The 25,100-nt window shown below is 35.8% G+C and overlaps 1 protein-coding gene across 1 annotated transcript in view; it reads right to left on the bottom strand.

Moving 5' to 3' along the window:
• Window positions 1–25,100, bottom strand: part of KCNH7 (potassium voltage-gated channel subfamily H member 7) — a 201,922-nt gene that overhangs the window by 65,611 nt on the left and 111,211 nt on the right. Inside the window, exons 3-5 of the mRNA XM_088519495.1 lie at window positions 13,298–13,453; window positions 5,620–5,652; window positions 444–872 (exon numbers count right to left, since the gene is read on the bottom strand). Coding sequence (XP_088375621.1) covers window positions 444–872; window positions 5,620–5,652; window positions 13,298–13,453 — 618 coding nt within the window. The remainder of the gene's footprint in view (window positions 1–443; window positions 873–5,619; window positions 5,653–13,297; window positions 13,454–25,100) is intronic.

Here is a 25,100-nt window from a genome sequence, read left to right as displayed (position 1 = left end):
AATGCGCACATCATAGGAAAACAGTAATCTCTGAAATAGTACTTCATGGAATCAAAACTAGTATCGTAATATACTTGAGTATAGGGCAGAACAGTGCATAATTTTTTAACTTGATCAGCTGATTTTTTCCCCCTAAATCCTAATATTAGCTTTAAATATATTGGGATGTATTTTGCTATACCCCCTCTAAAGAAGACCCATGGTAGGACCTGTCCCATGATTCCAGTGACTACCTAGACATGGAAAGCAGTGTTTAGAATGAGTAAGCCTGGCATATTTGATGTTTGTAGCACGATTTTTGAATTATGGTTTTATGTATAATATATATAAACATATAGTTGATTATACTGAGTTTTACTTACTGAGTTATGATAATTTCTATGAAAATGCACAATATCCTTTTCTTAGTACATCAGTGAATACAGAGTGACTTTCCACCATACCTTCGCTTGCATGACGGTCCCTAAAAATGCTCTTGGGATGGACGGTAAAGCCTTCTATATCATGTACTGAAGATGCTCTCCGTATACTACAAATGCTTTCCTTCGATCTGGAATGGGTTAGTGGATTGCTTGTCTGTATCCTGTCGGGATAGAGTCTGTCCCATTGCTGTTTAGGTGATGAGTGGTCAAGAGGTCCTGATATATTAACCAAAGGAGAACATTTGCTGGGTTGAATCAGTGCTTTTGTGTCATCCGCTTCTGAAGGGCTAACACTCTCTTTTGTAGGTGATTTAAAGTGCTTCATAGCCACTGAGTCATCGCTGTGCTTAGATGAATCTACTATCACTGCATCAGGATCTTCCTGTGGTAAGGACTGCTTTCTGTATGTTAAAAGCCTCAATCCAGGCAACCTAAACCCAAAAAGTTTGCCTGAAAGAGAAAAAAAATAGTTGATACAGAGCAATTTACGGTACAGCTTAGGATTTTATTTTTAAAACATGTGCTTAATCATCAGTATTATATCAGTATTATATTTATTTTGCATTATAAATACATTAAAGTGAGAATGCCCTCCTCTTCCTAAAGGAAAACCTATCTGAGAAGTAAAGTTGCTATTCTAGATCACACCACAAATCCTACTTGCACCTTGTTTGACCTCTGGTATTTTCCAGTAGTGGATACGTGGAAAAGGAGCTGAAGAACCACTATAGAGTGATATTTCTCTTGAAATGACTTGTTCACTTTCTGGCAGTCTGCAGTGCAGAAGCATTTTGAACCAGAGAGTGCATTCACAGCATAAGTTTAATAATTTTTGTGGACCTTTCTTCTATTGATTTACTTCAGTGCTTTTGAAATGAAGTTGTACTTTGATCTGTAAAGCATCCTGTAGCTTATGTTAACCTTTGAAAAAGTACTTCTGTTTGCTATAAATGTGTTGCTTGATAATTTAATTGGGTGGATCTAATTCTTATGGTGTGATAAACAGTGAATAATTTGTCCCTTTTATTCTCAAAAGTAATTATGTTTTTCTATACTTCTGTAATATTCCTCTTTGATGATATCTTTTCCAAGCTGAATAAGGATCGCGTAATTGCATATCATATGAAAAGTATTGCATGTTTCTGATAATCCTTCTCACTCTGAATATTTTTGTTGTTAGCAGACTTTCTCATCTAAATATTTGCACCTTGTTTTTTAATATATTTTCATATATGAATATATTTGCAGAAAAAAAGAGAAAGATCCTATGAGACTCAACTACTCTCTCAGTATTTTGAAATTTGGCCCTACCCATTTCTTCTTTGCTTTAAAATTGAATCAATGTAACAATCTTCCTTCTTATTCCTTGGCAATTTCAGTGAGAGACCTTGCAAAAACTTTGTTAAATTTCAAATATATAGCACTGAATCTATTAGTATAATTCACATACACCATAACAGTACAGTAGACAGAGGTCTACTATACAAAATAGTAGCCACACTTGTTAAAGTAGATAGAGGTGCCAGTTTTTAATATACTCAGTGATATTCAATAGACAATACCTTGAGAGTACCAGTATTTCTTTTAACATCTTATGTATGTGTGCTTGGACAAATTGTTCATGGTTGAAATTAGTGAAATACATTAAAAAATCATTTTATTATTTTTAAATGTACACGAAATTGAGTTATAAAACAGTTTATAAATCAATTTTACAAGCTTATTGCATCAAAGGTCAAGCAATTACTATAACTCTTTTTTCATCAATTACATTGCCCTCCTTTAAAACACCATTCATAAGGTTGTCTGGCATTAGACACCGTTAAAGGCGTTTTGCTGGCACTCTATTTTAGTCATATTCATGCTAGTGCAGATGGTCTTTTCTGCTTCACTAAGTTAATATGACCACGTTACACTGCATTACTGATTTAGCTGTCTAACTGCAGTTCATCTGGAAACAACACACAGTGAGAATTTTGCTTCTTGCTAAGATCTTCAGGCATGAAATAGAAAACATAAAATTATCTTTTTGCTTTTGGAGAGAAATGCTGTCAAAGTTCAATTTCATATTTCCTGCTTTTTAGCATGAATATTCTTCAAATAGGGTGATTGTTATTCACTGTATTCACTGTGCTGGACTTTCGACACTCTTCCTCAGTACTGCAGCTAAAACTATCAGGAGCACCATTCAGAATTTGTCTAATTTACATCACACTTTCTTGTTTGGCTCAGTGATACAATTTGGTGTGAAGCAAAATTCATGTCCCCAGGCCAGATGTCCTAATATAGACTAGATGGGTCAGTGGAAACTTTCCTGGGGTAAAATTTGTTTGAAAGGGTACAGCCCCTGCTTTTTATAGGTATGATGTCAGAAAAGCTTTTTCTCAGCGTATAATACTAAATATGGTAATACTAATTTTTGGGGGGATGTAACTAGCTATGATTTAATTTTATATGAATGTACATATAATATTACATTTAAATCCTTATGTTTTATTGACCTTAGAGAAGAGATTCTAGATTCTTCTTAATTCTGAGTCACAATTGTGTATAATTGTGGCATGTGAAGAGCAAGTGAGGAAAGCAGTTGAATTTCTGAGTCACAAGTGCAGGCTTGCCTTCCACCTTCTCCTTTCAAACCTTGCTTCACTGAATAACTAATTTGCAAATGTTTTAATCTGCTGGTTGTGGTATTTATTTTCTATGCTATCTCCACTAACTTTTAAGCCTTCTAAACTGTAGAGTTCAGCTCCAAAATACTTGCACCCCAGATAACAAAGGACCCATCTAAAGGTGGCAGATGTAGTTCCCACGCCTAAGTTCCAAATTCGAATAAACTTCTGCTTTCTGAAAGCCTTTTTGTTTTTATTCCTGTCTCATATTTTGGAAGATCTTATCCTAAGATGTTCAGAATTCATTAGGATCATCAGAATCATTAAGGTTGGAAAGGACCTTTGGAAATCATCTAGCCCAACCCCACTGCACATGCAGGGTCACCTATAGCATGTTACATGTAGAATCATTAAATTTAAAGAAGCTAAAATATTTAAGTTCCTTTGATGTTTTCAAAATAGTTTTTTATAGTCATAGGCTATCATGAATTGATTTTTAAATTTAATTTTTTTTTTGATTGGAAGATAAAGTACTTACTTAGAGAGGCAGAGATCTCCATGCCCCTAGATAGAAAATGTGGAATATCTATAATCCTAAGAATAACACAGAAATGTGCAAAAAAAAACCTGCTTTCATGTCGCGAAAGAGATGAGCTTGATATATTCAAATATTTTTGTTCTTTTATGTCTAGGGATAGCTAAAATATCATCTTTATGACCACAGATTGAGTTATTTAATTAAATTGTTCTTAGGATTAGGTCCAAAGCAACTGTTCAAATTTGTTTTATTTATAAAATTTTCAGTATTTTACATTAAAGAATTAGAAATGAAATATAGGGTTTACATTTATTTATTTATATGTATATATTATTCACATAAGTATCTGAAAAGTAAATAGCCTTGCTTTTTCATAAAAGTGCCAAATGGGAAACGTTAACAGTAATAGAAAAGTTTAATTTTTAAAGGCTAAGTACCATCATATAGAATTTTGTCAAAAGCAAAAAAACAAAATTTGTTCCAAAAAGACTTCATTACCAGTTTAAAGTATGGTTGTAAATTCACTCCCCCATAAATACAAATTTCATTTTGAAAATGAGGTATGCCAGCAAAAACATATTTGAACAAGGACTTCCTTAATAACCCAAATTGCTTGAGAGGAAAGTAATTCATCAATCTGTTCCAAGGAAGCACTTGGTAACAATGAAGGGAAATGATATTTGGCCTCAATACTGCCTGCTCGCAGTGAAGTTATTTCTCAGACTTGTAGTGGTGATGGTGCTTGCTCACTTGTCAAACACTGCAGTACAGTCAGGGAGATACCTAGCACTGATAGATCTTTACTTTTATTTCAGTGTCTGATTGCACTAGAGTGAATGCTGTGCATTATCCCACAAAACTGTGTAGTTCCTGTCCATACACATGGGAGATGCAATTTGAGTCCCCAGATTTTCCTGAGCACTATAGAAGAGCAGCCCTAAGATTTCATCTGAGAGGTTGGGATGGCTCCTGAAAGAGATGTTCAGCCAGTTTTCACACTACCTTTAGTAGCCCTTTTACTTTCATGACTTTGCAGACATAGAAAAGCTGGTTTCAAATAAGTCAAAGGGAAAAGAAGCAGTAGCTAGTGTCAGACTCCCTACCTGGATTTATTAGAGCAAGTCTATTTTCTCTAGCTTTAGACAGCAAATCAAAGGGATTCAAAAACAAGAAATGTTTGTGCCAGATCAGTTAAGGAAGATGTGGGAACTGACAGAACTTGTTCCTGGTTTTCTTTATTTGTTAATCCAGATGTTATAATATATTTTGTGATATCAAAATTATAGGTATTTTTTCTGCAGTAAAATTATTCTAAAAGTATATTGCCTTCTTATTTCAAAAATTTAACTATTCCATTAAGAACATATGGAAAAGAAGCATTTTTAGTCCTCTTTGAGATAGATTTTGCTCCTTACATTTGTATTCTTTTGACATAATCGAAAGTAAAGAAAAAGGGAGTATCTGCAATGAAACAAAATAACAAGCATCACAATACATATTATATTCAGAGAATTATTCAGATGACACAATTTTTGCTGTCTTGCTGAAAATATGGTGTCTGTCCAGTAGCTGTAGGAAAAAAAAAGCAGTCTATCTATTAAGTTCTCAGGAAATGCTCATCTCTTACCAGCTTGGTTGCCAAATTTAATAGATTAGATAATATTGTTTTTGTCTGAGATATAAAATGTGAACAAGTTCTTTATTTTTCAACAGCTAATTTATATATCAATAGCAAATTTCACAATGTGTTTTGTCTCATATATTGATAAAGGTTTTTTATGCTCTGCATACAAAAACTTTTAGCAATAATAAGCTGAAAAGTATCACTACGTTTGGATTTTATATCCTGTATAATTATATTAAATTTAATAGTTTAGCTGTTATATCTGTAGCTTTGTAGAAATGAGTGTTCAGAGAATGTGAAAAAGCCATATTTTGATATTCATTCTTCTAGAATTATATAAAATGCAATGAGATCTTGAAATAATAGAAGCAAGTAAAGCAATAGAAGGACTTTAGTAGATAGAATTTTAGAAGATAGATTTACCTGAAGAGGAGCCACTTGAAAGGTTGTTACCATCTGAAATACAATTAAACTAGATTTACAAAAAGCTTTAGCTTAAAAAGAAACAGATTCAGAAAATAAAAAGAAACTGTTAAGAAAAGAAAAAAGAATATCAAATTGCAACGCATTTTAAAAGCAAATTCAAGTAGTTTTAATTCACATTCAATTTGTGATTTGCATTATTATCCTAAAAAAGTACATTGCCACCTTCTTTGGAAAATTTAACTATTCCATTAAGAAGTACTTTGATAAATACTCATTTACTGCATAGATCAAGTATAGATTTCCAATTACCAAGTTTTCAGGTTGACTAATATTTCAGACAGAAAACTGAAAAAAAAAAAAACCACTGAAGTAGCTGTAATCAGAGTAAAGCATTGTTTCTCACGAAATTTCTTAGCAAGCATTCCTATGCTGGCAAATATAAATTTGGTTTGGAAGAAAGTTTTGTTATTGAAATCCTGCATAATCCATAATCTCCACAGGGAGATTAGGCTTTGTCCACTAACATTCGTGTTCAGTGTGTCCTCAGAGAAGTAACACACCTCTATTATGGCTAATTTATTTCATCTGCTCCAGGGAAGAACTTCTTTGACTGCATGTCTGTGCTAAATGCTTTCAAGTCTGTGAAGTGCTTTGCTTGTCTGCTTACTACACTCCTTAACATAGGTAATAATCACAGGAGTTCACACCTGAGAAATAATACGCAGTGGTGATAACACCATTTATCTTATCAATAGATTTCTTTTTATCTGCAACAAAGTAATGTCTCTTCTACCTTGAACTGCATAAACAATAAAGCCTATTCCTTGACCGGTGTCCATTCAAAAGCTTCCAGAACACATCTGATAAGACAGGGAAACTTCTTTCTCTGTTATCTACTAGAGTCCTCTTCGTATAAACTTGAGATACCCTGATAGTTTTAAGTTGATGTATTGATTAAAATCTCTAATTCAACATAACAGATGTTTTAAGTTCTCTGCATGATTCTTATTTGAATAATAGAGACATATATGAGCTATTCTTTAGATATAGAGACATATAATACTAAACTATTTCAACAGTGTATGCTGCAAAATTGACTGCCTTTATGCTTTCCTGGGGGTGTGTGTAAAAATTTGGAATGACTTCACAAAAATGACTATCCTGGCCTTCAAATTGCCTCACAGTACCTACCACTTTTAAAGTAATAAATAAATAGGAGATGTGTTAAAAATGAATTAAAAAAAAAAAAAAGATAGGACTAGAAGAGAACTCCTGTAGTTCAGTCCAAGAATTTTTTTTTCATGCTCACTTGCTATTTATTTAAATAACGAAAGGAAACTTTGCAGGGTCTCTGCATAGCCAGTGTACTGTCAAATTGTATTCCTTTTCCTGTCATCAAGTCTGCGGGCGTCACTCCACTGACAGCTACATCTACCTGGGTCATTGTCTCTGCTTGGCTTGTAATTTCTTTAAACAGAGATTGCTTTTTTCTTTTTTTTTTTTTCTTTTTTTTTTTTATTGGATGCTTGTGTAAGTTACAGCACAACAGGGCTCTGATCCTAGCTGGGGAGACACTACAGCTAGGATCATAAGCAGAAAGCTTTTTTTTTTTTTTTTGTTAAGAAAAAAGTAAATTACCCGCCCTGCTTGTATTTCTCCATCTATAAAAGCAAAGTGGAAGGATTTATTTGTTTTAGTGAATGCCCTGTTAATGAGGCAGTTAAGTATTTGTGGAGCACGCTGAAGGTGAAAGCAGGAAAGATCATTTCCTCCTTTAGTTGCTGATTGCTGTTTGGCTGTGCTGCTTTGCTAAGAGCTCAGCACTGTCTCACTGCTCGCCTAATGTTCACTCTAATTTACTTTGGAGACAAATACACATATTGACACTGGGGTTGTCGTGACTGTACTGCTGGTTGGCTAGATAGAAACCTGTGTCCTCCTGGCCACATTTTTTCTTGACTAACCCTCACTTATGATGAATTTGCTCCCAGTGGTGAAGCTAAAAATAAGACCCCGGACAAATTTCTCATTACATTTTGGGCCAAGTCAGAGAGTTACTATGGGTTATATGTGCCATGTTCTATGTAGTAAACTTATACACTGCATACTGCATGGCAGCTTTGCTGTCTGGCTACTCTTGGAAAAAATGCAAGTAGTTAATGCTTACCTATCACCAAAATGTTATAAAGTGATCTTCACAGAGGAAAACAAATATGGTTATTGCATTAGTTGTTTAATCTGAATAAAAGGCTTGATTTGAACTTTATTATAATCTGTAACACCACTGATACAGTGAGTTCTGCTCCTGAGATGCAGCTCCATTGCAAATCAAGAATGAAGAAAACCTTTGTGAAGTGTTGGCTGCTTTAAGGATCTCCCTTACAGAAAGCTATAACTGAGTATGGTTGTAGCTCTTTTTAGAATATTATAAGCCCTTTCATTTTGCTTGAACATCAGCACTTAGATTCTCTATAAAATATCCTCTCATTTTTAGTTGAAATGATATTTTAAATCATAAAATTCCACATAGGAGAATGGAGAGAAATATCTTGACAATCATGAATTAAAGAAAACCTTCCAGTTTAAAAAATATCTGTGAAATGATACCACCTGCAAGCAAATAATTTTACATTAACATCTGAAAAAATCATGTATTTATTTTAGAGGAGGAAAAAAAATACAGCATATTTTTAATATGTTCATAGATTTAAAGTGATAAAATGATAAAGCAATTCCCAAATATCGCTCCTTGGCAAAACCCTTCTAGGGTTTTTCCCATGAGGAATGAACACTGTGTTTGGGAAATAGTGTCAGCTTGCAGGCTAGTATTTGTAGCTGGTCAAATTGTTTTGAAGTTACATGAGTAAAACGTGTGACCCCATCTGACTTCAGCCATTGTAGCCTACATGTTAATAGGAATTTTGGTTTAGATGGGTCTGGATTGTGTCAGAAAAAAAAGCAATTATAGGTCACTATAGTTCCTTCCTTTGTCTTTAAACTATGATTTGATAGCTTTAAAAAAGAAACATGCTATAAGGGGCAGGAAATGAAGACAACTCAGAATTAAAGTTCTGAGAGGTTTTGATCATCTTGTGCATGTATGTATATTACAATCCGACAACTGCTCCATTTCCAGTAGAAGAATTATAGCTCTGTTTTTCATATTGTAGTATCCTCAGATCTATGATCTTTTGTCAGTATAGAATCACTGCAGATTTTCTCTATGTCCATTGTGTGTCATGATTGATTTTGATATTTTGCAATTGCTAGACTGACTTTAAGGACACAAAATATTCCATAGCTGTGAAGAACAGAATTGGACACCAGGAACAGATTTTAGTTCATCTGGCTGCTTCTTTGATTTCTGCAAAAAAATCCACTTGGTGGAGTGGATCAATATGTTGGATTGGAATGTTTGGCAGTTTGGGGTGTGCAGTCGGATACCTACAGTTGCTTTCCTCAATGGCTGATTTAAAAGCCATATTAATATACAGAAGTTATACTAGCATAAGAATTTATTATAAAACAATTTAATGAAGTTTGTACAGCACACTCTACAGGCACTCTGGCTTTTTTTTGGTTAACAACTGTCACTAGTAGGTGAAGTGTTAAGATAAAAACCTTCAAACAGTCTTTTTGCTAAGCATTCGGGTGGGTATTCTAGAGAAACCTTTTTTTTCCTTTTATATAATGAATTTAAGAGGAGTGAGTTCTCTTTCTCTATAAGCAAGTACAAATATCCTCCTGCATTATTTCAATTAGAGCTGAAAAGTTTACATAACTTTGCCAAATGGTTAGATTCATGGAAATTTATGAATGCTTCTGGGAATCATTTTCATCATCCTACTGACAGTCAAGGAAATCTTGTTAACTTCTTTAGAGATGTGCTAGGAATAGCCCTTGAGAACTAACTGTTATAGCGCAAATAATAACAATTCTTAGGGCTCGGGTAGATCAAAACTTTTAATCTTAACACTAACATGCTAAACAAATATCCCAGGACTCAATAAGGATATATTTATATCATCAATCATTTCACAGACAGAGGAAGTGAAGCAGAGTAGGGTTATTAAGTGTTTTCCTCTTTGGATACAGAAGTTATTTTCTGGAATTATATAATTTCTGCAATTATATAATTTAACTGATCTAATGGAAAAGAATACAAAGAGCAAATGGGCTTCTTAAAAGCAGACTTGAAAGAATATGCTTATATATGGAAATGAGGCAAAAAAATTAAAAAGAATGATTGAATAATAAATTGAAAAAAATGGAACTGTGGCAAAATACCAAACCAACGAAATACGAAAGATTGAAAATCAGTTGGCTGTGATTTAGTAGTTCTTTACTGATTGGGTGCATGCTAAACTTTTCCCAACTTTAGCTATTCCATTATACAAACACCGGTCAGACTACCATAGAGAACTGATGATAAATTCTTGCAAGGAAGAATAAGAAGAACAAAAGGATCATCTGAAAGGCTTTTTTTTTCCTTCTTTTTTTTAAACTGCTGTTGTACAGCCAGTATCTTCACTTTTCACATTACTGCCTATTCAACTTTTTGCTGCATATAAGATAGGAGCTTGCGAACACCAGGCTGGTGTTCTATTTCTACCTAGATGTGATCATTAAACTCCTGGAAAGATATCATATTTTTTCCTATAATGTATTATTGCTGTAATATTCCAGGTCCAGTGGTGAATCAGAACCTAGCTGTGTTAGGCACCATAATGACATTTAACAAAATACAGGATCGCTGTCCCAAAGAGTTCGCAAATGCTGTTTAAAGTATCTGCCAATATTCATTTAGTAAATTTTTAATTTTGTGTCTATTTGGGACGAAATGCAGTCTCTGAGGTCAGTCTAGCTAATGTTACTTGCCTTCTACAGGTGTTAAATTTGTCAAAAAGGATCTGCAGCCCCTTAAATTTGGAATAAAATTTGGAATTACTTTTCTGCATGTTAGAGCCTTTGAAAAGAGAATGCACTGTGTGTGAAGTAAGAAACATGCATTTTTTCTTGCAGCATTGGATTTGAGCAGCATGGTAAGCTGTTTAAAACTGTTGACTGTAGCTGGCAAGATAGATGCTTTCACGGAAGGAAAGGTTTCTCAAAATCACACTTGATAAATTTCATGCCAAGTCTTAATAACTCAATCAGAGGCAGAATGATAGTATGGGAGAGTTCTTATCTTATTTTCTGGGATCAGGAAAATAACTGTGATCCTTTTGTTTCCCATTCACTTCTTAGCTCATTTCTCCTATGACCTTACTCAGTCATTTTTATTTGCTTTCATGTTGAAAAGACATTCTAACATGAGAAAACTCAATCTAAGGAACTCTGGAAAAAAGCTCTCATGATCTGTGTACTTCTGGGTAGTAGATGTTAATGCAATCTGAAATCTTCTGTCTTTTTTCATTAGCTGGTCCTTGTCTTGTTTGCTTGTCAGAGATGTATTGCACTTGTTATAGGCCTGGTTCCCTCTCTATTTTTATTCTCCAAATTGGTTGCTGCATTTGAAGGGATAGTGTTTTGTTGCCCTTTTTTTTTTTTTTTTCCCTGAAGCACTAGCCATTTTTGTCCATTTCTTGTGCAAACCATTGAAAATCGATCACCTGTTTTACTGGATGCTGTATGTTCCAAACAGAGATAGATGGTGAAAAATCAACCTTTTCCCAGGCAATCTGCAGTTTGCCCTTCTTATGGTAGAAACATGGCTAATTTTTAAAACAGATATTTTTGCTGGGAAATGATCCATCACTTTTTTGTGACTTCTTTGGTTGTCTTACTGGTCTCTGCCTTTTCTAAACATCAGCCTGTTTGTTTCTTTTGATTCAGATCCACCTCTAGCTTGCACACAACATCTTGAAGTTATTTCTGTTTCTTTTGCACCCGCTGGCCTCTCTGCCAAGAAGACTTTTTAACTGCACAACATATTTTATATCACCATCCTGCCACTTAATCCTGCCCATGTAACACTCTGCTCGGAGACCACAATCATCTGGGTAGAAGTAAGAGCAGCCGTATGTCTGCTCCAGTTTATGACACTTTCTGGTACCTGGCTGAGTCCTCTATTGGGAAAATGGTTTGTCATCTTTCTTGCCTTCCTTTTGCTCTTTCATCTTTCTCAATTATGTGATGAGATTAGAGCCAAATCTATGAGATTATCTATTCAAGGCCTTTTAATAGATTCCGCTTAATTCCTTGTGCATGATAAGCGTAACTACTGTAAAAAAAAAAAAAAAGAGAGAAGACTATTTTGACTGAGTTCTTTTTTTGTGGATGTCCTGTTTAGCAGCTTTTCACTTCAAAATATGGCAAGTGACAATATTTGCAAGTGTATGCTGATGTAGCAGATAGCTCTCTTTAGGATATGCAGCTTTTTGGGAGAGGGAATTTGCTATCTATTTTGTCACTAGAATCGTATTAAGGATAGACCAACTGAGCAATTTTATTTATTTCCCAGATCTAAATGCAATTTTATAACATAAAGTATTCTTTAACCAGAGGAGCGTGGCAACACTGTTCTGCACAGCTGCAGGCTTCCTCCTTGCAAACTTTTCAACATATGCAGGAGAAAAACTAATACAGGATATTATCTCTTATGGTAGAATTCAGTGTTTACATTGGCAAAATTCTCCCCTGGGTTCTTGCAGTGACCATCTTTGTCTCCTCCCTAGAGAAAGTTGAGGTGATGATTTGACAATCAGAAAACTTAGGTTCCACGTCGCTTTATCATGCTACCAGGACAGATTATTACAGCGCTAAAAGGTATTTTCCAACTGTTGCTGAGCCAGGCAGGCCCTGGGGAGAGTGTTAGCATTCACAGCGAGAGCACACTGTGCTTGACTAAGAGTCTGTGCAAATGGGAAGTGTTCTGGGAAATCTTGAATTAAGAGCAGATAATGTGAGTGGAGATGCAAAGCAGAAGGATCATGTGCAGCGATGGCACAGAGTGAAGGTCAGCAAAGCAGCGTGTTTTCTGCAGACAGTGGGATGGAAAGCTACACAGCCAGCTATGGAAGAGAGGGATTTTTTGCTCGGTGGAGAGATAATTTTGACAATTGTCGTATTCAGAGTAGGATGAAAACAAAAGTATTTCTGCATAACACCCTCCCTGCCCTCTGCCCCCTGACAAAAATAAAATAAAATAAAATGAAATGAAATGAAATGAAATAAAATAAAATAAAATAAAATAAAATAAAATAAAATAAAATAAAATAAAATAAATCAAGCCAATCCAAATACTTTAGTTAGATTAAAATCAAGTCATTCAATTCTGAATTAATTCTTTTTTACTTTACCAAAGGCAAATAGAATTATTCCATTTTGAGTAGGTTAGGATGTAGTATTTTGGCTATACTAAAATGTTTTTTGCAGTTTTGTCAAGGGCAATGCACTTTTATGAAATGTTCTCCATTCACTGCATTTGTATTCTGTACTTTCTTGTAGGAAATCTGTACTCACAAAACTCCTGGTTTTAGTGCTGCCAAAGACCTGACAGATTATCCTGCCTGCCTTTATAGCAGGTTTGCTACATTTCACTTCCTATTGTTTTGAATTCAACCTTAAACAAGGCAGGCAATGTGAAATCTGTCATTACTTTTGTATTGCTGTTGCATAGGTTAATTGTGCTCTCAGCTAGGAGTAAACACTGAATTTTCAATGAGTAACTTACGATTTACAAGTTTGGATGGCAGCATCGGGTTGCACTTCTCTGGAGATGCAGTGTTCTCTTCATCTGTTACATACTCAAAGTTAATAATAAACATCATCGCTACTCCCTCTTGATTTTTTACCGGGATTATGTGGGTGTTGCAAATGAAGGTAGATCCTGCAGAAGGTGGAAGAAAAGAAAGAAAAATACATAAGTGAAAGGAAACCTCACTCTTTTTTCACTCTAGTAGTTTTAGTTATACCAGTTGATACTGCAGAGTATTGCTTTTAATTTAATTATTGACTATCCGTCACACAATATTCTTTCATTTGAACAGGAACATTTTCATAGAGAGAAATTCATCTTTCAGTTTGTTTTGTTTTGTTTTCTTTTAAGATTGTTACATCTTCCAAAGGATCTCTCCTTTAAAATGCCAGTTTTGCTCTTTGGTTTTCATTTACTGGAAGTAGCTGTATAGACAGACTCACAGTACGGCGGCATTTAGCACCAAAAGCAGTGATGCAAAAAACTGTTCCAACTTCAATGCTAGTGAAGACAACAGAAGACCATTCTTCTAAATGTCAAACATTATTCAGGGTTTTGGTGCTATTACAACAGGATGAATCATTCATTAAATATTTATGGATAAGTATATCAATAGTCTTTTTTAGCTCTCATTCCTTTGGGGGAGGTAAAATGTTTTGGTTTGCGTTAAAAATTGTATTTGTTACTTATCAGATCATACAGAGCTTTATTTTCTACCCCAAAATCTCTATATTGATGTGGCAATAATTCTGAATAACTTTCAAGAGTATTTGACCTGTGTTATACACAAGTTGAAGCAAGAAGTTAGAAGCAGCCTGTTTTCAGAGAAGTGGAGCAAACCCAGCTTAGACTGAAGTGAACAGAAGGTGTAATTTTTTAACACCTCTGATACTCAGGGAACTCTTCTTCAAATGCCTAATTAGACATCTAAAGAATGTGTTTTGTGTTAGTTCTTCCAGAGTAGCTCTCTTTTAAAGAAGATTCATTTGACAAGGTCATTAGTTTTGATCTAAATCCCTCTTCTAAGCTGGTAAAATATAGTGATTCCAAAAATAATGTGATTGCTGTAAGCGATAAGATAATAATGTGCTAAAAGCTTCATGCAAACACAACTGCGAGAGGGTGTCTTTTCGTGATCGCTGGGGACTGCTTTAGTGTACATCATCTGCAATTTATTCATTCAGATGCAGTAATCACTGAAACCTGACAGGCAGCGCAATTTGACAAAAACAGATCCTGATTTGGGTTACATGAGAATAAATTGTTACTTGCCATAGAGGAGAGAGCTGGTAAAATTTACCTCATTATAACCAAGATCAGATTCTGGCTCCTGATATTTAATGTAGGACTTGCTATAATGTGATATATATGGCACTCTGAGCTATGTATAAAATTGACATGCTGGCCTTTCAAGTTTTGCAGCTGTACCTTCAATCCATTTAATAAAACAGTTAAGCTGTGGCACTTGCCACAGTTTCCATGGTAACTAGCTCAATGACTTTAGTAAACAGAAAATAAGCAATTTAAGACTGTTCCATTAGAGCTAAAAATAGAAGTGCTGCAGGCCAAGCATTGCGACATAGACTGGTTAAACAGAGGGTCTGAAGAGAATCTAGAAATAGTCTTTATGTTTTCATCTAACTAATCAAAATACCCTCTGACTTTAAACACATAAAATTATATTTATTGATTTGCTTGGAAAGAAAAATTGTGTTCCTTTCCATCTGTTGAAGTTTTTTTTTTTTTAAATTGGTATATACAGAATGTATGCAGATTTATAGGTTAAGTAGAAATCCCCCAACCTAACACCTCTAACAGAAGCAAGGGGCTGGAGATGGGCCTGATGCATGCATGCGTCTGAGGAGCTCTGAGCTCCAGTGAATTGAATATTAGTTTTCTGTCTGCAACCTGGATGCGAACAGGGAGCTGCAGATTTCTCTAGAGCTTGCCTAAATTTTGCGGGCAAGATTGTTTCAGCTTTTGATAGACTTTCCACAGTGCTAAGTAAGGACAATATCTCCCATTTATGTAGAACATGCCACCCTCAAGCATTTACAAACTTCATTTACACTAGAGCTAGGTATTCAGTCTCCAGAGAGATACAGAAGCTGTTTAATAGTCCATAGCTCAAGAATGTGGCAGAAAGTGCATAGAGTTCAAGCTCTGTGTAGAAACATTTCAGGGAATAAAGAATGAGAAAGATCTTTTCTTGTACGATTTAGCATATTTCCTTTGAAAAGCAGTTGCTTCAGTGGGATAATGAGTCTGGTGTAGTTTTTAGGCTGAAATTTGTCCAAGACATCTGAGCTTTTAAGTGTCATAGAATATTTACTTTATGCAGATGATAGGAATTGGAATGCTGCAAGTTATCCAAAATATAATGCTCATCATGGCATTCTACTGTTAGTTTTTTTCTTTAGTACATAAATTATCTAGTATACACTAAGCAAAACCTATCCCTATTGGAATGGTGGTAAGGTCAAAACAAGGAAAACCTTAGTATGAATGAAAAATAAGAGTAGTATATAAAGAAAGAAGACCAACAAAATCAAAAGCTAATCTCTGAGTAGTTAGGAGTTGACAGTAATGAAGAAAATATTAAGTAGCTTGTTTATAAACAATCTTATTCAGTATTTGCACTCTGTCATTCAATTACTCTTCATTGCGCTCAGCATGTTTTCCCTGTTTTGTCGCTATCTTCAAATGCTCCGAGTAAGAAATGCTACTGATGAGCAATAGAAATTTTAATGAAGTTTCTGAAATTTGCATTTCTCATTTAAAGGCACTGAGCAAGGAGATGATATAATCAGGATAATTATGAAAATTATACCTTTGTAATTAATAGATTCAATCTCCAGCATTATTTCTGGGTTTTCCGAAGACTGCTATTGATGAGTAATCATGAAGTATACCTGTTGCTCTCTCCGATTAGCATCACAATGAGGTGTGAGTGGAAAAGCTGGATATTTTCTTGTCAGCTGGAGTTCCACAGTTATAAGGGCTTGTTTTCTTTTTTTCTATGCCGTACTAAGGCCCACTCTTTCATCTACTTAAACAGTAGCAAATATGTAAAGAAAAGATTCTTCTCCTCTATGTGCTGTGCGGATGTGAGTCTGAAGTTACGGATTCAACAGTATGATTTCAAAAGAGCAGACAGGCTCGTGTGAAGCAAATAACTGCCAAAATGTGCACATCAGTGGCAATAAGCGTAATAAGGAAATAAGAAAGTTAATAAGGAAATTTAGTGATGGGTATAGTGTTACATTCTACTTGTGCTTGAGCAGCTGTGATGAAGCAAAGCCTAATAAAAAAAATCTCGCTGCATAGGATTTAAAGTTGACTTGCTTCACAGTAGCAGAGCAAAGCAGATACATCAAACCAATTAATTGGATTTGTAAACTCTATTTACTTTTCTAGTAACTTTCCATAAGAGATTTTTGGGACAGATTGCTAGCCATCTTCAGGCTACAACTGCAATCATTTATTGAGTTATAGTGGCACAATTTATGAGAAAGCAGGAAGGATCAATACAATAATACCACACTTCCAGATTACAAGGGGCTTTATTCTCGTGTGAAAAACTGTGACAAGCATGTACTGAAAAATGACACATCTCAAACAGCTATTTTGATTCAGCCTTCCCGGGAATAATGCTTTCACAGCCCACTGCATATGCCATGCTCATAGGATCTCCGAAAAATGAGACACTGTCACGTAGGTAATTTTCCTAATTCTGTAGAACCCCCCTCATTTCACCCAGCCAGCTCCCCTGAGAAACCCATCGTGGTTCTGCAGGCTGGCTGTGCATCCCTGCTAGCTGCTAGCTGCATTTCACTGTAGAAAAGTATGGACTCTCTCCTCCCAGCACATATGAATTTGAACACTGCCTTCGCTAGGGCCAACACTGGTTCCAACGTATTTTGGAACGGATCATGGCTTCCTGTGCCAAAAGCATTTATGACTTCTCCGATATATTTTTGTTATTAGAGCTGCTGTGGGCGACTCACTAAGGCTTTGAGAAAACAACCTCAGTATGTGCTCTATGTGTACACACACACACACACACACATATATATATTTATACACAGATTAACTTTATACCGAGGTTTGTGTTAGGATTCTGACACTCTTCTACTGCTGCAACCCACAAAAAGTCCAGTGGAGGTACTGGTACAATCTATAGCTCATTTAGAAGTGAAGATGAGAAGGAATAACACAAAACAAGACTAAAGGGATGGGAGAGGCCGTGACAGTTTGCCTGCTGGAGCAGGTCCAAAGACAGTGGAAAATTAGAGGCAGGAGTGATGCTGTACGTGAGTCTGGAGCTGGGCAGGCTTCTTCTCTGTAGGCAGATCTGAATGAAACACATGGGTGCATGCAGGGAAGTCTCATAAAAATTCTGTAATGTGACTATTTTATGCTAATTAGTGACTAGAGAAGGAAGCTGGGTGTTTTTAGCATTTTTATTAAATGATTAGCATATTTGTTTTGGAAATAAGTCTCCTCCTATTCCCCAGTATGATCTCATACTTTGTTGTCAAGAGAAATGCTCAGAATGCCTTCTTTCAAAGAGCCTGAAACTTAGAACGTATCAGTTAAAATAGAATTTACATTTTAGTTTAAGATCTTAAACTATCAATTATAGTAGGTATGCAACTGAACATATTTCAATAGTGTGCTAATTTTAGTTTTATCAACCTTTTACTGAAGAGATTCACAGGAAAGTTTGTTTAGTCCCCATTTAGCTTCTCGGTAATTAGATGTTCCTAGCAAGTGTGATTTATTGTTTTGATAGGTTTGATATGTTCATTTTTGACTAATCACTCTGAAATTATTATAGTATTATAACTCACATACTAAGTATAATCTCAAAATTCCTTTGATAATAAAGAATTGACTTCTGTAAAAGCAAAGAGCAGTATAATAAAACCACTGCCATTCTGTTTTCCTGTGTACCTATCTACAGAATTATGTGCGTATTTTACAGCTTTATTTATGCTTTTGTTGCTGTGTGACTGATGGGGGTTGCCGAAGGTTAATAAATACTTATTTCCAAACAGTACCCTTCTAACATATTTTTTGTAGTTTATTTTATATAGTTCGTGTCTTCATTTTTATGAGAATTTTTAAAACTTCTGTTGGTCTTAACAGATACCAATTCTTGTAGGTTAAACAGGTTATTTATACTCCTGCAAAACCTACTTCAGTACTTCTTATTTTTCACCATGTTTATATGTTACTGGATACTAATTACTTAACTAAAAAATTCTACTGGAGAGCCTGAATCAAAATTTAAACAGGTCATGAATCAAAAGCCAAGGAAAAAAAGTTTTGTTTTTCCTTAGCCATATTACTACAATTATTTCAGTAACGGGCTGAAAATGCTAGGAAAATAGGCAACATGTTAACAGTAATTTGTACATTTATGTATGTTTGAATTCTTCATAATCTGTGTCTGAACTGTATGTTACAAACAGCACCCAATGGTGCCTGAAGGTCAAATCCTTGAGTTTTTATGGCTGTGCTTCGCAGCGCTGCTTGGACAGAGGAAACCCCGCTGCGGCGCGCCGGGGAAGCCGCTGCCGCTCGAGCCCCTGCGTTTGCTCCAGCGCAGGCCCTGGCGCGCAGGCCCCGAGCGCAGGCCGGCGTGAGGCCGCCCCTCGCGAGGCAGCGCGGCGGGGCGGCAGGGCGGCCCTCCTGCGCACCGCGGTGCCGCTGCCCTCCCGTGCCAGGCATCGCCTCACCTGGGCATCCCCGGGAGCCCGCGGCTGCCGCGGTCTCTCCTGCTCTCCTAGCTCCTGTAAGCCCGGCCAGATCTTGGCTTACAGCTTTTAGGTGTAGCCGTCCCCCTCCATGGGTCCCCCCTCTGCCACTGCCAGCTGAGTGCCGAGCTAGGTGACGTGGTTATGGGGTCACCCAGCAGCACTAAGGCCCAGAGAGGTGCTGGCGTATCAGAGTCTACCATTTCAGCCAGTTTTCAGTCTGAATTGCTTGGAAGGCAGGTACTACAAAGTAGGAGGTGGGATACAAAATACTGTGAAATAAGACTTTTTCTTGCACACTACTGGTATGGCTTTCACAGTCTCGAAATGCTGTGAGTGCCAGCAGAGACTTGGGCCATCTTCTGGAGTTGTGACCTTATTCTCTAATGCTCTGTTTTTACTCTTCAAATGTTAAAAAATGAAAACAAGTGACAATCTATAGATGTGCATATTACCAAGATTCTGGTAAGAAACAGGTTAAAGCTTTGTTTTAACAGGCGGATGTTCTCAGTGAACTGCAAATGCTGCAGAAGAATCAGGCATCTGAAAATGAGTAGTTATAATTTTCTAATGAGACTAGTGAAGCAGAGAGCTTTGTACCCTTGAAGGGATATAAACAAAGACAAGGAGACTGAAAGAAATGCAGTATGCAGGGGAGGCTTGCCCTGGATTTTGTGATTTCTGCTACTTTAGAGGTGGAGAAAGTCCCTCTCTTTGTGCTACAAATTTAGAAACCTGGTAGAATCTTTCTGTATAGCCTAAGTTGGTCCAGGAGCATTTTGTAAATAAGTGGTACTTACCCTTGGGCTGGAGGTCTGCTCTAGGCAAAGAGGATACTTGCATGAGCATTTAAGGCCACATTGCATCAGGGATATGTCTTGAATATTTAAGCGAAATTCAATTTGTCAAATATTGAGGGATGATTTGTATTGTTATGTGTGGGCTCATCATGACCAGTCAAGGACTGAAAAAATATTCCCTTGTGTTTCTATTCAAATACAAGCCAGAAAAAAATACAACGTGTCACAAGAAATCTCATTTTCGATGGAACCGTTGGAAAGGTTTGCTTCCTTCCTCAAGTGATACTGAGTACACTATTCTTGCAACATTCTGTTAAATCCTTGACTTGCTGTTATTTTAAAGAGCTCCAAACATGTTTTCAAGACCATTTCTGTATCAATTATAATTAACTTGCTAAAAAATCTTCACAACTTAGACTGCCTGTTTATATATAAAAAAGAAATGGAATAATGACTGAATCATTGTGAGAAAATTGCCTGTCTCTCAATGAAACAGAATCAGATCACAGGAGATACCATATAGCTACCTGCTCAATTCACAAACAGCCCAATGAAAGAAATACCAAAAAAAATTTGTGTCAGTTTTCACATGCATCTCTTTCTACTTGATGATGTTTATTCAGATCTTCAGAGACATCCAAACTCAAAGGAGTCTATTTAAAATCTGACAAAACCTTGGCTCTCGAAGAAAGGATCACCACCTGGATGTTCCGCCACCCCCCATTCCTCTGCAGCTGCACACGCTCTGAACAGAAGGGATCTTGATGTTTAGACTGAAAAATAGAATATTTTGCACTCATATAAAGTAGCTCTTTTTGAAAACCCACACTATATTGCAAACAGTCCTTAAAGCCAGTTGCTGTCCTACCAAATATACAGGTATTAATTTCCCCTTTTTAAAGGTGATTGAGTTCAGACATTAATTAAAAAAAAAGTGTCTTATCCAAAGCTGCATCAGAAATTAATGAAAAAACTAAGCATAACATAAACAAACCTTTGATCCTGTTTCTGCAGCTGAATGAGTAGATAACCGCCCCATTTGTTAAACTCTGTCTAGCACCTTTCCACACAGAACTTTGGGCAATTCTCTTTATCTTTTGCCTACATCTTTTGAGCTGTGTTTTTATGTCATCATTTTCCAGTTCCAACTGACTGAAAATGAACTACCTTGTGTGGCAAGAACGGGGGTTTCATGAGCTTCCCATTAACCATACTGCAGATGTATCTATATGACTGTCTCTTTTAAAAGATTCATTGCAGAAGAACAACTAAAAATAGATGGCAGGTTGAAATGTATTATATCAATTTTCAGTGGAAGAGCTACTTTTAAAAGGGATTGGTAGAGACAAGAGGGATATATTTGACTGATATTTATTAGTGAGCTTGCGGTGATTAAATGGGACCTGTTCCCTCTGACATTTCTCTCCACTGCCCGTATCACATAGATATTCATTCTGTCACTGAAATGGCTGCTGATAGGAAGACGTGATTTACAGGGCTGCTGTAGATTTTGTAGGGTATTAAACTACAGTGTTCAGAGGAGAGGGAATAACTTTTGAACTAACAAACTAAGAAAAAAAAATACTGCCTGGAGACTGTGGTTGAGTTCATTATAGGAACCATAGGAATCATGTTGGTTTATAAGAGCTCCTCATTTTCTCTCCCTTTAATTCCATTTACAGTATAATTCAATTGCTAGTTAAATACTATTCAATTCCTTGCTCCAGCATTTGTTATAATACTGCACAGACACAACTATCGCTAACCTCATAATTATAATATCTACACCTACACCAGTAAAGCTATGGTGATAAATTGTAATGTTGAGCACATTTTATATGGAAGCACAGTTTCCCAATGCTTTGGTTTTTTAATCATATATGAACATGTAGAGAAGATATACAGTAATGAAATATTTGTCAAGGAAAGAAAAATCAAATGTAAAAGAATCAGAGATGGATGTGGATTTGCCTATAGACACCAAGAAAAGAGAACAGTATGAAAAGTGCTGGAAGTTTTTGTACAAGCAAGGATAAAATCTCATTTAGGTTGCAGCCTGCATGTACTGCTGTGTTTAGTAAGCCACAGCAGATGCAGATACTGCAAGGTAGGCTTTTTCTTTCTCTCTCAGTTAACCTCAGTACAGCATCTGAGTTCTGCCTTTCTTTTTCTTTTTTTTTTCTTTTTTTTTTTTTTTTAATAGAGGGCTGACTGACATGAGGAGGACCAGGTCCTATAGGCTGTCTTCAATGCTCTCTCAAACCCACCTTTCTTCAGAGATGTGCTTGGGCATGAACCCAGGTTTGAGGTTGTTTTCTGGACGAGTTCTCATTGACAGCAGTTTGTAATGCACTTGGAATTGTTTAAGCCATAACCTTAGCCTACAACCTGTATAAGCATTGCCTTTTTCTTCCAGAAAATTTGGCATTATGCCTTTTCCAAAAGCAGTGCCCCTGGCTCACTGATGAGACTGCTCCTGTCTCCGCATGGGCAGTTTGGAATTCTGTGTCTCATTGCTAGGGTACACGGAAAGCCTCTGAGTGCTCCATGCATGTTGTAGCAGCAGATACTGTCAGATTTGCAGGTTATGGGCAGATTGGGCAAAGGGCTGCATCTCTAGAAAACTTTAATAGCCAAGTCTGTTATCTTTTTGCACATTGAATAACTTTTTGACTAACTGGGCAGAAATTTTCACTCATTGCATGTATTATGGAGGTTGCAGATTGTGAATGAGGAAATCTCAGGGTTTTTTCATCTTGTTTTTTAAGTATGAATGCTTGATTTTTATGGTCTTTTGCAATTTATTCTTGGTGAGTACAAGATACATGACCCTCGATGAGTTTCACAAATGATTTTTCTAGAGGAAAAATGCAACTTAAGCAGCACTGCAGTATTTTGTAAAGCTTAAAAATTGTTTCATTTAGATATTTTAAAAATGAAATATCTCATGCTTTTAAAGGTCCATATTGAAAAGTGATATTTTATTTTAGATTGCACAAAATAATCCTTTGAGAAAGAATTAATTTTTGAATGTTCAATTCACTGAAAATATATAAAGCTTTAATTTTTAGAATTAACTGTGAATGGAAAGTCCATTGTTTGCTCAGCTGTATAATACACTGGAACTGAGGACATGTTAAAGTAAGAGCTCTCTAGTGAGTACCAAAAAATGGATACTATTGACAAGTGTTGAGTTTTATGGCTATTGCAAGAGAGAAGCCAGAATATAATACTATGAAACATGGAGCATCCTGGTACGTAGCAGAAAAGAATAAAAAATTAATGTAATTAGATCTAGATCATACTGCTCGTGAATGTCAGATTGTCTTCTGAAGTCAAAGCAATGAAAAAAAATCTGTGACTACAGCCTGGATAATGGAGCATAATTTATCTATAGCATGCAGATATTATCCTGTGTTCTGTCAAATGGCATTTACAAATCAGAGTTTAAAATAATCATTTTCATTCTTTTATCAGTCTCTGTCTGCAGAGAAAAATTTTAATGAGGAAAGGTCATAGTGATAGAAATTACATTATTTCATTGAAATTACAGGTAATTAAGATATTTTCAAAAAGGAGTAGATTTCATTGTGAAAAAAGGTTGTTTTAGGCTTTTTTCATTCACATTCATAAGCATAAAGTGTAGCACTGTAAACAAATCCCAGTTGTATAGCTCGAGATGAAAAACAATGGTAGGACACATCTTCTATCACAGTATTTTTATAACAGAAAAATAAAGCAATAAAGAAGTTTTAGGGTCTGTTTACAAATATCATCTGATGATTTTAAGGTTAAATATACTTTAAATATAAATTATATTTAAAAAAAGACTAGCTGACAAATAAGGGTGCCAGTTTCTTTTAGCTCACTTGCTCAGTTAGCATTTATGTAATTGTATTTGATAAAATTTAATATGCATGGCTTTTTATTTCTCTTTCTTTCTTTCTTTCTTTCTTTCTTGCTTGCTTGCTTGCTTGCTTTTCGCCTTTTCTTTCTCTTTCTTTCTCTCTCTGTCTTTCTTCTTCCCTAGCTATCCATTTCTAAACCCTCATTAGAAGCTATGCACCTCTGGGCGTTCAACTGAGAAATGTCTCATTATGTTCATGAGAAAAGGCAGCTTAGGATTGTTGAATATTGTCCATCTTGCAGAAAAACTGCAGATTAAGAGGTTTTTTGACAGTAACCTCATTTATTTCCCCAAATTAAGCCCTATAAACTATTTTAAGAACTAATTGAATAACCTCACAAAGCAGAATGTCAAAAAAAAAGAATTAAAGTATTGGGCCAGAATATACCATGAAGTAAAGGAATCATGCAGATGCTGTTCTCACTTCTTCTGTGAGATTCCTGGGAGATTAAAGCTTTTCGTAATACAGTTGTTAATATTTTAGATATTGAAAAAAGAAAGCATTAAATGATCATATAATATGAAGGGTTGTATGAAAAAATAGAATTGAGCAGCAGATCTCCTGAGAAATGCTCTTATTCCTGCAAACATTCCCAAATACAGTGTGTACCCAGCTCCATTGGCCAGGGGGAGAGAATAGCATTTCCTAAATAAAGATGCATTTGCATCCGAATTTGCAAGAAAAATGAATTAAGAGTCATAATATATGACTCAGATGTAAAGTATATGGATTATAGTGCCTAACTCTAATCCAGCAAATATGTTCTAAAGGGACAGAATAGTCAGTCAGGGAATGAGCCATTCCTGTTGTAGGACACAACAGTCATGGAGTCTTGTTAAAAGAGAAAATGAACTGGAAATTCCCATCACAGAGAAGTGACTGGCAATCCTGAAAGCTGATGGGAGTAGTCAAGCTAACAAGTGGGTGTAGTAGCCTGTGAAAGACAGAGTAGCTAAAAGAGACATGCACATTTGAAGGCATGATCTGCTATTCTGGAGTCTTTGATAACACAGATTAATTGAATTTTAAATGCATATTAGCAAATGTGGTGACTTTCTGTCTCAAGGAAATGTCTATGTGCTGGAAGTTTATCAAACATACAAATAAAATATATATGTAATATATATATAAAATACTAAAGTTATACAGAGAACCAGAGTACATAGCCTGAGACTACAAAATGGTAGCTCTATCCTGAAATTTACAGTTTCACAAAAGAAATCAGAGGCTAACTTATGAGATGGGCCAGTGCAGTCTTTAGCTATATAAACCTGTAGAATAAGGAATATTCTCTATGTATCCAACACTG

This window comes from Tinamus guttatus, unplaced genomic scaffold (assembly GCF_059628265.1).
Source record: "Tinamus guttatus ecotype Peru unplaced genomic scaffold, ASM5962826v1 Tinamus_guttatus_pri_ptg000060l, whole genome shotgun sequence".
NCBI classification, from domain to species: domain Eukaryota; kingdom Metazoa; phylum Chordata; class Aves; order Tinamiformes; family Tinamidae; genus Tinamus; species Tinamus guttatus.
The sequence above is the reverse complement of the archived record's forward strand: the minus strand, read 5'-3'. Positions and strand labels throughout refer to the sequence as shown.